The 16130-nt window shown below is 41.3% G+C and overlaps 1 protein-coding gene across 1 annotated transcript in view; it reads right to left on the reverse strand.

Annotated features, from left to right (window-relative positions):
- Positions 1–7787: 7787 nt before the first annotated feature.
- The window catches only part of LOC310855264 (scavenger receptor cysteine-rich domain-containing group B protein), a gene marked incomplete at its 5' end in the record, with an annotated part of 12153 nt that continues 3810 nt past the window's right edge, over positions 7788–16130 (reverse strand). The window contains 8 exons of the mRNA XM_083760204.1: positions 7788–8800; positions 9382–9450; positions 12242–12556; positions 13138–13221; positions 13579–13656; positions 13823–14137; positions 15286–15354; positions 16032–16127. Coding sequence (XP_083616330.1) covers positions 8484–8800; positions 9382–9450; positions 12242–12556; positions 13138–13221; positions 13579–13656; positions 13823–14137; positions 15286–15354; positions 16032–16127 — 1343 coding nt within the window. The 3' untranslated portion in view covers positions 7788–8483. The remainder of the gene's footprint in view (positions 8801–9381; positions 9451–12241; positions 12557–13137; positions 13222–13578; positions 13657–13822; positions 14138–15285; positions 15355–16031; positions 16128–16130) is intronic.

Genomic DNA, 16130 nt, shown 5'->3' on the forward strand with positions numbered 1-16130 from the left:
AAACATGTACGTTTGATTCTCCCCTTCAAATTGACAGTTTGATGTGATTGTTTTTGGTTCAACAGATTAGGTTTATTTTGAATAAAACAATAACTTGTAGTGCATCGTTTCTTTTCCTTTCACAGGGGAGAATGACATCTGGTAGAGCCCCCCCTAAGAGAAGAGGCCTTCGGTCATCAAGCAGCAGCAGCACACAAAACGCAACAACATCAACAACAACAGAATTAAACGCAACAACATCAACAACAACAGAATTAAGAGCAGGACCTGAAGACACCAGTGATATCGGAATGGAACATATTGCAGACCACAATTACTTCCGTATCAACTCAAGGGCAAACAGTGCAACACAAACTGATGTCATGCCTCTGAAGCGTGATATTGGAATCCAGTGTCCAGAAATTATTACAGACCACAGCTACTCTACCATAAAGTTAACAAACCGTGCAACACAAACTGATCCTACACCATCATTGTCAGCCTATGACCTAGATGACAAAGATGCAAGGTTTCACACGGGCATAGGTATTGCAAGTTTTTGGCAGCTTTTACATTCCCTCATAGCTTTTCACCCACCTCCAAAGATGACCAGATTAGCAGTCCATGACCAGCTGTTACTCGTTTTAACTAGGCTACGTCTTTGTTTGATGTTCACAGACTTGGCTAAAAGATTTGGAATAAGCAAGACCTCAGCATGTGTGATCTTTTCACTTTGGAGACCAATACTTGCTAGGTTTATGAGGGAAAATGTGATTGCGTGGTTGCCTAGGGATACTCTCAGAAGAATAATGCCATCATGTTTCAGTAAAAATTATCCCAAAGCAACATGCATAATAGACTGTACAGAAATATTTGTCCAAAGGCCAAAACACTTAAGAAAGCGATCCCAAACATTCAGCAACTACAAACATCATAACACTTACAAATTATTATATTGTATTGCCCCCAATGGTTATGTGATGTTCACATCAAAACTATTTGGTGGACGGGCCAGTGACACTTTCATCACAAAGAACAGTGGTCTTCTTGAACTTCTGATTCCTGGTGATCAAATCCTAGCAGACCGTGGGTTCACCATCTCAGATGTGTTGCCTCCAGGGGTGACTCTGGCTCTCCCAGCTTTTACTCGCGGCCTCAAAGAACTTCCTGGGCATGATGTTGTGGCAACACGGCGCCTAGCAAATGTCATGCACAGAGGCATAACATTTTCCACATTGGATGCTGTGTCTTCACTTCAGGCCCTGCTGCTGCTTTATGACTGAATGCCTCTTCTCTTGGGGGGGGGGGGGGGCTGCATTCTCCTCTGTGAAAGAAAAATAAACAGTGCTTACCTTTCTTTTTTTTAAGTTATTGGTTTTCAAAAGAAACCAAATATTAAATGAAAACAATCACACCAGACAGTAAATTTTAAGGGGGAAATTATATTTTTATCCTAGTTGCAGAACTATGGGTGTTCTTTCAATGGCCTCCCATCTGGGAAGTGTACTCAACACACCTAAAGATAGAACGATGAGGATGAATAGCTGGTACCACATAATAACAGACTCAATAACGCATAAAACATATTTTCCACTAATTTTGGGCAGATTAGTCATATGATGCACTTTATTCCTCTATCTTTTTACAGTAGCCTTCAATGAGTGAATCTTCTCAACTGATAATTAATCACAATTATGCCACGCGGCCCACGCCGCATGTGACTTATTTTGAGGAGCAGCTTAGCCTACTAAAAATTATGTTTTGATGAATTGAACAAGGTGGACCCTGTTGTAAACAAGTGTAAACAGTAATGTTTAATTGGGTCGTCCACTCACAGTTAACAGTCTTTGTATTGAGTTTGTGCTTGAAATATACTGTAATTCTGCAAACTGTTTTCAATCAATCAATCAATCAATCAATCAATCAATCAATGTTATTAGCGTTAGCTTAGCCATTGTTCACATGATGCTACTGCAGTCTGTTTTACGCGATCGTTACATTTAGAGTGAAAACGTGTACATAAACATTCAGATTTCAAATATGAAGTACTCACCACGTGGGGCACGGGTGTTAGAAATGTGCTGGTACGGCGATTAGCATTGCTGCATCCCGCGTTGTTTAATAAAAGGCATTTTATCCGAGCAGTTTTTTTGTCAGGTCGAGGAAGGAGTGTTGCGCTCTGAAACAGTGGGTGTGTTCGATATATTCACGCTGACCGCACTGCCAATACAAACTAATGAGAGAGTGCGCTCCCGGTGAGAAACTGTGTATTTTCCGAACGCACCCCGTTTGAGAAAAATAACGAGGCGCTTGGATAAAAATGCCATTTATTAAACTACGTGGAATGCAGCAGTGCTAATCGCTGTACCAGCACATTTATAACACCCGTGGCACACGTAGTGAGTACTTTATATTTGAAATCTGAATGTTTATGAACACGTTTTCACTGTAAATGTAACGATCGGCGCCACGTGTTTCGCTAGCTGGACAGTGAACAGTTATTAATGACATGTAACATATTTCACCACTCAATGGGGGCTGCATGCTAGTATTATATTAATGGTAGTTAATGGCAACTAACGAAAAGTCTCAAACTTACCATGCTGTTCTTTGTGCCTGGGAAGTGGGAACAAAGTCCTCGCTTTTTGACCCACTTCTGGCGAACATCTGTCCTCTGCACTCGCAGGGAATCTAATGGCTGCCGGCGCTGCGCAGCCTGCGCTCATAGACAATCGTCATGATGAGTCAGGACGTAGAATTTGTCTCCTCCTAAGTGCATGAATTTTGCCACTACTGTTGGAGCAGGCATAAACGACACACGTTCGTCCCGATTTTTCAGGCATCTTTGTAAAGTTGTAGTGTTAGTAATTAGCGTAACGTGAGCCAACGAACACAAGTCACTTTACATTCACTGTAGTGAAAGACGTGCTGATCTCCCCCGCAGCTATGGCGGATCCGCCTACAGGAAATACGTAGGCTGCGACCATGAAACCGGTACAGAATCGGTCTATAGTGGGCCTACACATGTAAAGTTACTTAGGCCTACTCCACTTTTGAGGATTAAAAAAAAAACTTTTACTGGAATATTTCCAGTTACTTCTACTCCATCCACTACATCTCAGTGGCAAATATTGTACTTTTAATCCACTACAAATTATTTGAAAACTTTAGTTACTAGCGGTAGTTACTTTATAGATTTAGATTGTTACAAAACATACATTAATTAATTGTGTTAATTAACACTTCAGCTCTATATACATTTTGGCAATTTGAAAATAGATGATCTTCAAGCTCACAGTGTGTCGCAACGCATTGTGAGATTGTAGATCTGTTATTTTCAAAAGATTTTAATACATTTGAAAACTTTAAATGGGACATTCTGTATAATGAGTACTAGTACTAGTATTGGCATTTTATGAAATTACTTTTGTACTTTTACATGTATATATTGAAGTATTGATACTTTTTAATTAAAGGGATATTTCACTTAAAACATTTTTTTGGTTAATTCCATCATCTACTCAGGTTTATGTGCACCCCAGACAGTTGCTCGATTCAGTATTTAGATATTTGATATTCATTTTAGCTGCCCCGCCCCCTTCCTATGCAAACCCATTATAACTTCAAACTCAATTTTATCCATGATAGATTCATCTACAACACCCAAACATTTTATGGTGACTGATATTGTCCTTCTAATAAGTGAGGGGCGTGTTTTTTCATTTACTGCTTTCATTTATTTTAATTATTTTGGAAAATGCTGCAGACCACACTGCGCGACGGAGGAGACTAAAGAATAAAACAAAATATTAAAAATAAATGAAAGCAATAAATGAAAAACCACGTATTAGAAGGACAATATCAGTCACCATAAAAAGGTCGGGTGTTTTAGATTAATCTGTCATGGTTAAAATGGAGTTTGAAGTTATAATGGGTTTGTATAGGAAGGGGCGGGGCAGCTAAAATGAATATCAAATATCTAAATACTGAATCGAGCAACTTAAAAACTGTCCGGGGTGTTCACATAAACTAGCCTGACACTCAGTCTGAATTTTCATTTAGTTTCACTTCATTATTCGATTCTGAATCGCCAGAACATATTTTCTTAATGGGCGTGGCTAGCGATTCAGGGCTGGAGCCAGGCTACACATAAACCTTAGTAGACGATAAAATGACAACGTTTTTTTTGAACCACACGATTGCTAAACATATTGACATACTAAGCAGAACTAACTAAAGTTGTGGTGAGCTTGAAATATAGTTTTATCGCTGAAGATAATACATATCTTATCTACACCTTTAAAGATCTCACAGAGTATACAGCACAGGTAATACAGAGAGAAAACTATCTTGTCTAAAAACAGGCTTACATTTGATGCGCCATCCTGTGAGAGGGTTATCTAATAGTCCAATAAACAGGCTGTACACTTAAAATTATGGATTCACAAGATCTGGCATTTATTGATTGCCCACAATTATCCCAAATTGAATGGTCATGTGATATACATATGAACAGCAAAGACATATATGAAAGCAAATACGACCTGTTACATCACGAATTCGGATTCGATCATATCAGTCCACAGATTTGGGGGCCCCGCGAAGCGCAGGCCAGAGAGTTAGTCTGTCCCGGAGAATTCTGACGTGTCCCTCTCTGGCCTGCCAATATATAGCAATCTCTCTCCCACTGAGTGACCTTGCATGCGCACAGCTCGGCGGCACACTCTGAAAGTAATGGTAACTGCTTGAAGGGTCTACTTTCCCCCACCACATTATCATTGTTTGCTGCCGGCAAAATATTTTTTTTTGACAATCTTGTCTATTCGCGTAAGCAGTTGGCTAGACAACCAACTAGCCAGCCATATCTCGGCTCGCATGTAATTTTCAGCGGGGTCCGTCATTCTCCCGGGTCCTTGCAAACGGGGCAGCCACTGCATTTTACTGAGTTTTATAGTTTTTACTGAGGTTAGGTTTAGGGTTAGGGTTAGGTTTAGGTAGAGTTTTATTGAGGTTAGGTTTAGGGTTAGGTTTAGGTAAAGTTTTATTGAGGTTAGGTTTAGGGTTAGGCTGCCAATCACAGCGACTGGTTAATCACAGCGCACCATCTACTACTCAAACACGGTGAAGATCCCATGCTCACCATATCTCGACAGCCCCTCCAGGCTACGGGACTGTCAGTGGAGCAGTTGTATGGGTAAGAAGTCAGGTGGGCACCAAAACCATCTGGGCACTATAGGGTAATATGGGCACCTAGACGAGTGGGCACTTAGGGGTGGAGATAACTGGGCAGCTGGAGGTGGGCATACAAAATATATATACTACTGTTTTTTTTTTAAATGTGTATTGTTAAAAAACAAATAGAAGGGAAAAAATAACGGAACTACCGGTAAATAAAATGCTGAACTGAATGCTGGGGCAGAGAAAACATAGCTAAACAGTACACAATACAATGATAGAAAAAACGTTGAAACTCTGTTATAACGTAACTCATAAACCAACTAAATGGAAAAAGCAGCACTCCAAAATTAAAAATGCAAGACTGTCTTGTCTTGCATCTTTTATATTGGAGTGACACTTTTTCCATTTAGTTGGTTTATGAGTTAAGTTATTTTCAAAGCTGAGCTCTGCACTGCCTTAAACAAAGAGGAAGCGCACCTGTTTTTTCTATATACTGTATAATGTACTTTTGACCTCAGTACTGTCTTGGCAAATATACTGGTACTCTTATATTGTACTTTTGACCTTGGTGTTGTTTGGAGGTTTAAAGAACAGTGGGTTAAAACTTAATATCACTTACCAACAACAAAGCAGCATGCTATGTAAAGTTAAAAAGAAAACACTAATTCAGGTGCCACCTCTCCAGGTGCCCACTCGTCCAGGTGCCTAGTCATCTCCACCCCTACTGTAAGTACCCACTCATCTAGTGCCCAAATGGTTTTGGTGCCCACCTGTCCATGTGCCCACTCATCCAGGTGCCCAGTCATCCCAGAAATATGGTGCTCAGATGTGCCTAGTGCCCCTGACTTGTATTCATATTAACTGCTCAACCAGTTAGGAAAAGGCATAGGCTATTATCTGGTGTTTTTATGTGATGCCTTTATTTCCCAAGACTCATCCGCAGTAGATCTGATCTTCACCCAATCACCCCACTCTTTGCTGGAATCTAACCTACAACGGTGGCTAGTAAACCAAGATGATAGAAACGCAGCTTTTATGACATTCTGATGGCATTACACAGCCTTCGTAGAGCAGCAAGCAACGCTCCACATTTATATATAGCAGCTATTTGGGGACGAATGATTTTTATTTGTTTTTGCCTTTTAGATAGTTATTAGTGAACATGGACAGTGGGAGGGTATGATGATGATGTCTATAGTTCCTATGAAGGTTTACTTGTTTGAATTTTTGGTGTTTATCATTCTTTGACTCTCTTGCATTCACACACATGACCATTTATGCATTTACACATAAAATAAACCGTTACAAGCACACATTTCAATTTCAATTTAATATTGAAGGTCCAGTAGAGTACATTCACAAAATCATGGACCAGTAGCATTGGTCTTCAGAATACAAAACACAGTACAGCAGTTCTACTGTAGCAACATATCCACCATACTGTATGGATGCCAATGATAGCGGAGACAGACAGCACAGCATTTTGCAAGCCATTTAGCCTTTTTGGGTATCCCATGTTTTTGAAACACTTGTATGACCAACCTGTGAGTGTGCTAGGCTGCCAATATGAAAACAAGTAGTACACTTACTGAAGAATCAAGCTCTGAGATGAGATTTAGGCGTGGTTTGTATTTAACAACCTTGGTCATAAAGGCTTCCTCTAGGCTTGAGTCAAGGGTGCAGACTACCTCTAAAACAAACACTTCGTTGGACTACTACAACATCTGGTGTATTGGCAGTTAGATGTGAAAAAAGTGCCTGGGTTGCTACTGCAGAGTGCAGACATAGGCGCACACGCGCACGCACACGCACACGCACACGCACACACACAATGAAAAACGTCTACAAATCAGAACTGCATTAAGCCAAATCTTCATTGCAGTGAAATGTATTCCCAGCTAAATATATTCACAGAAACATCATTTAACATTGGACATCCATCCATATGCTGTTTAAGGCCACTTTTGTGGATTTCAGCAGAATAGTGTACATTGATTTTTTTTAGGGGGAATCTTTGCATAATATCATTTCTATAAGATTGTTGCCAATTTTAGCCCACTCAGTGTTATGTACATACTATCTGGCCTAATAAAGTCTGCATTAAGTCGAAGCATATTTTCAAACCTGAGAATTGTGCCAGTGGTACGACCAAACCAAGTAATTGTGTGTATTTTAAATATTATTTATTTTGTTCCCAACCAATTCCCCCCCCCCCTGTTGTGATATTAATTTTAGATCATTCCTGAAGTGTTTAGCTTAATTTTGTGGTAGTAGTCACATTCTATTGAATATTAAACATCTATTATCACAAGACGGCTATGTTGAAATGTTAATGTAAAAATCCAAGAACAAAAATATACATTTACACACACATTTTCTCTTGCAGAGATCAAATGAAACCTACCTAGATGTACACATTCTAGAAAACATTATGACAAATATGAGGCCCACATAGCAAGTACTGATTTTATAGTTACGCTGCAAAAACTTAGATTGTTTAATCTACTTTTGTAAACTGCAATGTGGAGGTGGAATCCCACTGATTATTAGAACAATGTTTTACATTATTAAAATGTTAAACCTATAGAAAATTGTATGAGGTGCTCCATGAATAGAAGAATATATGCCAGATAAAATTATCTATGCTAGCTACATAGACAACGTTTATGATGTCCTTTCAACATAACCATTTTTGTGGTGTTTGGGGAGGTCTGTGTGACTTAACCACTCATAGTTTTATTAAGTAATAAATAAAAACAAGAAAAAAACAAATTCGGTTTGCAAACACGAGCATGACTCACACTGACCATCCATTTGCTTATACTGTAGTATAGCTGGCAAAGAGTAGAGGACTGACGTTGTCATGGCATTGCAGTTTGTGTACAGAGGCTAGTGGGGATGACTCTTAGTCCTTTCCTTTTATCTAAAGAATGAATAATTGATAAGTTTCCTCCAGCATACCTTACTTAATCATCAAAGAACTCACTTTCCCATCATGGCTGGCATGGATGGTAAATCTTTTAGCAATTTGAAAAGAAAGGAGAGACAGAGAGACCGTTAAAAGCTTTGGTTTCCATTGTTTATCAAATAAAAATGTGTACAGTGTACTTATTATCATATATTTATTTATAAAGTGCTTAATAGGAATAAGATAATTATGTAATTATATATTCTTATATTAGTCGTTTGTTTATTTTCTTATCTTTATTGTTGGAGTCTTCAGGCATTGTGTGAGCTGTTATTTACATAATGTATACAAGTCCCGGGTTGATATCCCCCACTGTCAGTTTGTAGTGGAGGTGGGGGAGTGTGTGTTTCTGCTGAAATCATGACACGGAGCAGCTGACACCAGCGTCTTCAGAATGGTCACAGTTGTGCACATCCCGGGATATATGGGAACACTCCCCAAGCGAGGCCTCTTCGCCGCTACACTTGAGATTGTCCATGAGGATCGTTCCTGTGCCCGGGCCAAAGGTGGACTCTTTCCACGCTTTTGTAGCCTCTCCACAGCCGGCTTTGCGACACACGACCCGGGCATCTGGGAGGTCCCAGGCGTCATCACACACCGTGCCCCACTCGTTCCCGGAGAAGATCTCCACCCGGCCCTCACAACGATGCAGGCCACCTACTAGTCTCACTGATCCTATGCGCAAATATAGAAATAACAGATGTTTACGTTCAGTCGTTGTCTTAGTTTCTATTTAAATATTTTTGCCTTGAAAGGTTTCATTCATTATTATTTCTTTTCGGTTTTATGACCTCAATTATACCCACACAACCCGAACTTTCAACATTCAGTGGATCTTTCTTTTCTCTGTGCATTCTAAAGCCTTTTGAGCTGCAATGAAAATAGGAGACATCTGCTGGGAAATCCTTATGTGATATACCGGTATGGGATTTGTGGACTCTTACCTCACAGTCCACTGGCAAATCAGAGCGCTTGGTTGAGCCAGAAAACCCCAGACCACAGACAATCTACTGAATGTTAAAAGTTCCGATTTTTGGGGGTCACAATCCCTTATTGGTGAAATACGTTTTGAACTTGGGCCACGGTGTGAACAGTGGCCTTGTTCTTTGGATAATAGACTTCCTCTCCGACCGACCTCATAAAATCCGTCAGTGGAAATATGTCTGATCACCTTGCTATTATTACAGGTCAGCTTAGTTGGACCTTTATTGAAGGGACCAGAATTGACAGTTTATCATTGAAGATTCAGGGCCTACCTTCACTGCTTGGTGGTGTGGTGGGATGATCCCTCCCTGTTGCCCCAATGTCATGTGCATCGTGGAAGGCTAGAGGAAGCAGATAGAGATAATAATAATAAATATAGCTGCAAGCAGCTATAAGGCGGGACCAAGCAGGAAGGCAATAACAATATGCACAATAAGCCATAGAAACATGGAAGACTGAACTTGAGAAAAAGAAGATCATAAGACTCATATCCTTGAAGACTCAGTCATACGCTGAGTTGGCTGTACCAGGATTTGAATCCATGACCTTGTGGTCCAAAGGTGAAAGCACTACAGACTGAGCTATCCGGGCAAAATCACTTGTTTTATTGTTAACAGCAAAATTTGATGACAATTATGTGTCCTGGTTTTTGCATGTCATTATTCATTACTACAGTGTGTTCGCTGTTCATGCTTTAACGTACAAACTTCTCTTCAACTGGGATTTCAGATAATGGTCCATGTGTGTAGAACATTTCACGCAAATCTCTCAAAGATCCAGGCAGAAAATCAGTTATAAGCAATTTTCAAACTGCTCAAAATGGCGGAATAGAGGGCAGACCTTACTGGTCAAAGTGACAGATGTGTTCCCCATGAGTCAAGGAACATGTGGAAACAAGTGCCAACTTTTAACCAATCGAGGCATGAGTTATGCCTGTTCAAAGGTTTCATTTTCACTTTGGCCAATTGGAGTAAGACTGGTTTCGGTGCTATTTGGCATGACCCTCTACCATACTGTAAAGTTTCATAAGCATATGACGCTGCATGTTCCGTATGTATTTTGGGCAGAAGAATAATTTTCACAAAATAGCAATTTTCATTGGCTCATAAAACCTTCAGTTTCATTGCCGACGGTCAAACGGCTTATGAGCTATGCGTGGTCAAAGTTAGCATTTTCAATTGAGTGCTATAGCGCCACATTTTGTCCAATGGTCGTGGGCTTCGCATCCTCACCGGGGGGATAATTGTTCAATCTTTTAGGAATATAGTTATACTTTCCTTTCAACCTTCAAGTAGTCGTGTACTATAAATTAATTACTCATTATCTCCACAAAGCCAAAAGACCAGCAGGCAGAGATTGTGTTTTCAACCCTGTCTGTCTGACCGTCTGTAATACAGACTCTTTATACAATTAATCTCAACTAATCTGAATTCACACTCCCTGTAGACCACTCACTGTGATTTTCTCTTACTGCATTTCTGATTCAACTGAAATTTGGCCTGCAGGCATCCTATGAAGTTGATTAGCCTTGAATTCTTCTACTCCATTTTCTTTTCATCTGCTCATCAATGTATTGCAATCACACAGTGCAAGGAGATAGCACAGGAGAGGGTCTCATATATGTGTGAAGGCATATTAGCCAAGTGGTTGAGTAACGAGGATGTGTGTTTGTGAAAGAAAGAGGCTGCAAGTGTGGGTATATATTATATATGTATTGTAACTACTGGCCTACCGGCATGCGCACTTAAGCCTCTCCAATTGATCCAAAATGCCGCAGCTCGCCTAGTTTTCAACCAGCCAATTTCCCATGTCACTCCCCTTCTCCGCTCTTTCCATTGGCTCCCGGTCGCTGCCCACACAGAGTACGAAACTCTGAGGTTGGCATTCAAAGCAACCAAAGGTATGGCACCCCCATCTCTTAAAAACGCCAGGACAACGCTCCACACGTCCCCCTCGACCTCCTACAGGCGCATATGCATGGACTCAAATTATACAGTATGTAACTTAAATAGAGCTGTTTACATAGTCTTTATGTAGACATAGCACTGTATAGTGTACTGTATACACATAGTTGCATTAGATAGCTATTCCACTGTTACTGTAGGTTCTTAAGCTTACGTATGATTCATGATTACTATTTTTATGTATTTGATGTATTACTATGTTTTTTGTACTTGCTTACTGTAAATCACTCTGGATTAAGAGTGTCTGCTAAATGCCTACATTGAAATTGTATAGAGATGTCTATTGTATTATGTGCTCAAATTTAGCTTAACTAGACTACAGCCCGGGTCTGTAGTGCACAGGGGCAGGAACAATGGAAATTGGAGATCCATGCCCCACCCGGCTATGCAATACCCGTTGTACCCGGGTCGGTGTATCTGTCTCTCAGGCCCTTTTCCACCGGTTGGTTCCTAATGTGAACCGGTTCAGTTCTTTTTGGTTCTTAGTCCATGAGCCAGAGCTCCAAAATTGGAACGTTAATTATGAATTGAGTGGGAAACCCATACCTATATTAGATTGTTATCACCATGAAACTTCCCCAATTGAGTACTTACACGAAGCCAATGATTTATTGTATTACAAATTTTACATTTTAAATATGTAAATGAGGCATTATTTAGGAAAATATGCAAAATTATCGAAAATATGAAAAAGCTACTACTGTGGAAGGGTTATCATGTATTAATTTACTTGTATTGATCCTATAAACTCCTATGGAGTTCCGGCTCATGGACTAAGAACCAAAAAGAACTGAACCGGTTCCCATTGGGAACCAACCGGTGGAAAGGGGGTCTCGGTGTCCTTTATTCCTATATATTGAGTTCTATCTCAGGCATGCCCAAATATGAAGTGTTGTGATGTCAGAAGAGGCCAGCTCCATATATGAAGCCTGGGCAGGGGCCCTGTTCAGAGCAGAGGCCCTTTGTGGCGGTTCTGGACAACCGTGGGTCCGACCGACTCGACACTGGGCACTGCACTCCCTGTGGGGGTGTGGAACACGTATGTCGAATTTGAAGTCGGTGGACGGTTCTCAAGTTACGTGCATTACAGCCGTACAAATGGTGCATTTATAGATATAAGATAGATTATAGCTTCACAGTACTTCCTGTCATGGAGGCTCAATCTTACGTTGACAGATGACTCCGGCATCCTCATGGTGTCCACAGTTGTGCTGAGCCCATCCCAGGTGGAAGCAGTCGGAGATCTGTCCTTCGTAGCCCTGGCAAGCTACATTGTCCAGCAGCGTCCGGCCCGCGCCATAGCCAAAGTATGCCTTGATCTTGGCGGCAGTGGCCGGGCCGCAGCCCAGCTGCCTGCACACCACCATGGCGTCGTCCATTTCCCAGTCGTCGTCGCACACCGTCCCCCATTCGTTGAGGTGGAGGACCTCCACGCGACCCTGGCAACTGCTGTTTCCATTCACTACTCGAATGGTTGGGCGTTCTGCACGTCAACACACAGAGAGAGAGAGACAGATATTGATAACAGAGCAACTAACGTTAATTAAATTGCATTTGAATAAATTGCTGCTACTTGTCGCAAATATTTTTATACAAATGCAAAAACATTGAAATACTGCTGTCAATGTCAAAAGTATAAAGCTAACATCTGGATATGGATGTATAACTACCTCTGACAGAAAATGCACCTGTTTATAGTTACAAGATAGTACTCACATGTGGGCTTAAGTACCAGGTCTTATTCCGTAACTTGAGTAAACTAAAGACCTGGAGGCGTGATCAATGCTCTTTGGCCACTCAGAATAGCCAAATGGCATTGGTCACGCCTCCAGGTTTTTAGTTTACTCAAGTTAGGGAATAAGACCTGGTACTTAAGACACGCAAAATACAGCCCAAAGTGTTAATGTAACACAGCTGTTTACACTAAGACTTGTTTACCCCTATGTAAACAAGTCTTAGTGCCTTTTCTGGTTTTATCCTCGTAGCAGATGTTGTATTGACCTGTACTTTCGTTTGAACTTTACTGTACCCATTCTACAAACTGTTAATACAAATCAGCATTACCTTTAGTTGTCATTGCAGGTGTGGTATGAGCTGTTGTACTGTCGGTGACTGCTCCATCAGTGGCAGTTTTAATTTCCGCTGTTTCTGGAAGGGGATGTACAAGATGTACACATGTACACATGCTACTTAAAGCAAAAGGAAATCTAGAAAATATTTGCCTTATATTGGATGTCTATGGTGGCCATACTGTACACCCCTCAGACAATTCCAGGCAACTGAGTTTGGGGTTTTTTGCAATTCGTTTGAGGTCAAATTACATTATTACTGGACTAACTGACTTGTATGTATTGATTCACCACCACATTTTCATGGCACAACTCCATCCATTGTAAGATATTGAGGGAGGAAATAGCACCCTCTGCTGGTTTGGGGTTGAAGTGCAGAAGTCTGATTAACACAATAGATGCTGATGCTAATGGAAGATGTAAACTGTATCCTTACCCTCGGTGGTCATCGTTATAAATAATCTGGCCAGATGGCTTGTTTCCAGGGATGTCACAGTACTAGTGAAAGTTGAACCTTGAGAAGGTAAACAAGAAAAAGAAGAACAATGATGTGATGTCACAAGAATGCATTTTATTTTAATGCATACAATAGCAAACACTGTAGAAGAGATTCTGATAAATGTACACAAACTGCCATTGTGCAACTGCTTATTTTTCACGTTATATGAGGAGTACTATACCAGAGCAGAGGACCCCAGCATCCTCGTGATGGCCACAGTTGTGAATGCCCCAGCCCAGGCTTTTGCACTTATGCAGCTGCCGCTCATTGCCGTGACAGTTGACGTTGTCCAGTAGAATCAGTCCCGTTCCATAGCCGAAGTAGGACTTGCCGTACGCCGAGACAGCGTGGCCACAGCCTATCTGTTGGCACACCACCTCAGCATCGTTCTCCTCCCAGTCGTCGTCGCACACCGTCCCCCAGTGTCCCTGGTAGTAGATCTCTACGCGGCCCTGACACGGGTCCTGCCCACCGTCCAGACGGATGGTGCCATCTCCTAAACCGAGACAGAGGGGTTTCGTTTTTGGAGAAAACATTCTTGTGTGTGTGAGAAAGTCAGAATGTGGCCCTATAGAGCAGGGGTTCTCAATGTCTTTGGCTGCTTTGGGACACCCCCAAATGCTTTGGCCATGTCTCGTGACCCCTGCCACGCCCCCTCCCCACCACCGCAATACAAATTGACTGCTACAATAACCTTATTAATAGAGAAAATACATCATAAATAAGTTATGCGGGACACCCGCTTCGAATGGAATCAACCGATAATTCCCAGTAGGTTACCAGCATGTGCTGGTAACCTAGATCGATAAGATCGTCTTGATAAGTAACCTACTGGGAATTATCGGTTGATTTTCACTCGAATCCGTTGTGTGGGAAGTCCTACTGAGTGGCAAAAAACTACTTTCTGCCCTCTGCCCTACCTGATTGCATTAAACAACGTCAAACTCACTTTGCCACTCGATTTGCCATTCACTTTATGCATGCACATACGGTACCCTCTATAGTAACAGTGAGGTGAGAGGAAGCATGTGTTTCGAGCATAGCACGAAGCGAGACTGAACAAAAGCACCTTTATAGACAATAGAAGTTCTCATGTAGCCATTACATAAAGTACAATAGCTTTTCCCAATGTAAGGAAAGCATGGATCTGTGACACATTGGTTCTGTACATTCCCAGTGGGATTTAATGACGTCACATTCTCAGTGAACTTGGTGAATGCTGGGTGTCTCGTGTGACCCATTTGGGATTAAATAATAAAAACAAATAAAAGGCTGATGACGACAAAGGCTGACCCAGCAAAGAATAAAAATGGCCTGGAATGTTCAGAAGGCTATGAGGTGCTGCACTGTTTCCAGGAGACACTTTCACTTCAAACAGTAGCCTACCATTTTATTTCCTGTTTGGAACAATCTTTTGGGGGGAAGTTAGTATAATTACCGGTAATGCCACACACATTTTGCCCATGCATGGTGTGTCTGGCACATTCATAAATGATGCATGACCACACACTCCTAAATATTGAACACAAACAAAATTGTATGTATTATTATTATTGTATTAAATTACATTACATTTGATATATTTTCATTAAAGTGCAAGTGCAATCTTAATTGAGACGGTCTCATTTAGATAAAGCCACTTACTTAAACCTGTGTTTTGCTCTGCTGTGGTGATGGCCTCTCCACGAGGCTTTGACTCCATCAAGGTTGCATCTGCCAAAATGATAAAGAATTAAGAATCAGGAATGTTAGCAGCACTACACTGGTGTTCACGTTTCACATCATCATCTTCTTTTCCTTTGGGCTTTTCCCTTCAGGTGTCGCCACAGCAAATCATCTGCCTCCATCTCACCCTGTCCTCTGCCTCCTCTTGTCTCACACCAACTAACTTCATGTCCTCTTTCACTACATCCATAAATCTTCTCTTTGGTCTTCCTCTAGGCCTCCTGCCTGGCAGTTCCAACCTCAACATCCGATATATACTCACTATCCCTCCTATGTGCGTGTCCAAACCATCTCAGTCTGGCCTCTGTGGCTTTATTTCCAAAAGATCTTGCGCTGTCCTTCTGATGTAGCCTACTAGCACTCCTGACCTAGTGTCCATCCTTGTTACTACCAGAACCTCAACATTTTAGTCTCTGCTACCTCCAGCTCTGCTTCCTGTCTTTTCCTCAGTGCGACTGTCTCTAAACCATCACTATTGTTTAAAAAGGTATGAGCCACCACCAGTTCCCCAGCCAAGTGTAGGGCTCTAAATTATACATTGGCATACTGCAGTCTTGCTCACCAAAAATAACAGATTTAAGTAGCCTACCCTATGTCAATGTTGGTGAGCGACGTGTGCGGTGGAAGCATTTAACTACTGTAGACTTTGTTGAAGGCTTTAATACCTTTGCATCTCACAGACACATCTTCAAAGTGGTAGCAGTTGTGGACGCCCCAGCCTTGGTTGCCACACTGGCCAAGGTTAGTCTCCCCTCCTTTACAGT

Source organism: Protomyctophum parallelum (genome assembly GCF_964188405.1).
Source record: "Protomyctophum parallelum genome assembly, chromosome: 1".
Classification (NCBI taxonomy): domain Eukaryota; kingdom Metazoa; phylum Chordata; class Actinopteri; order Myctophiformes; family Myctophidae; genus Protomyctophum; species Protomyctophum parallelum.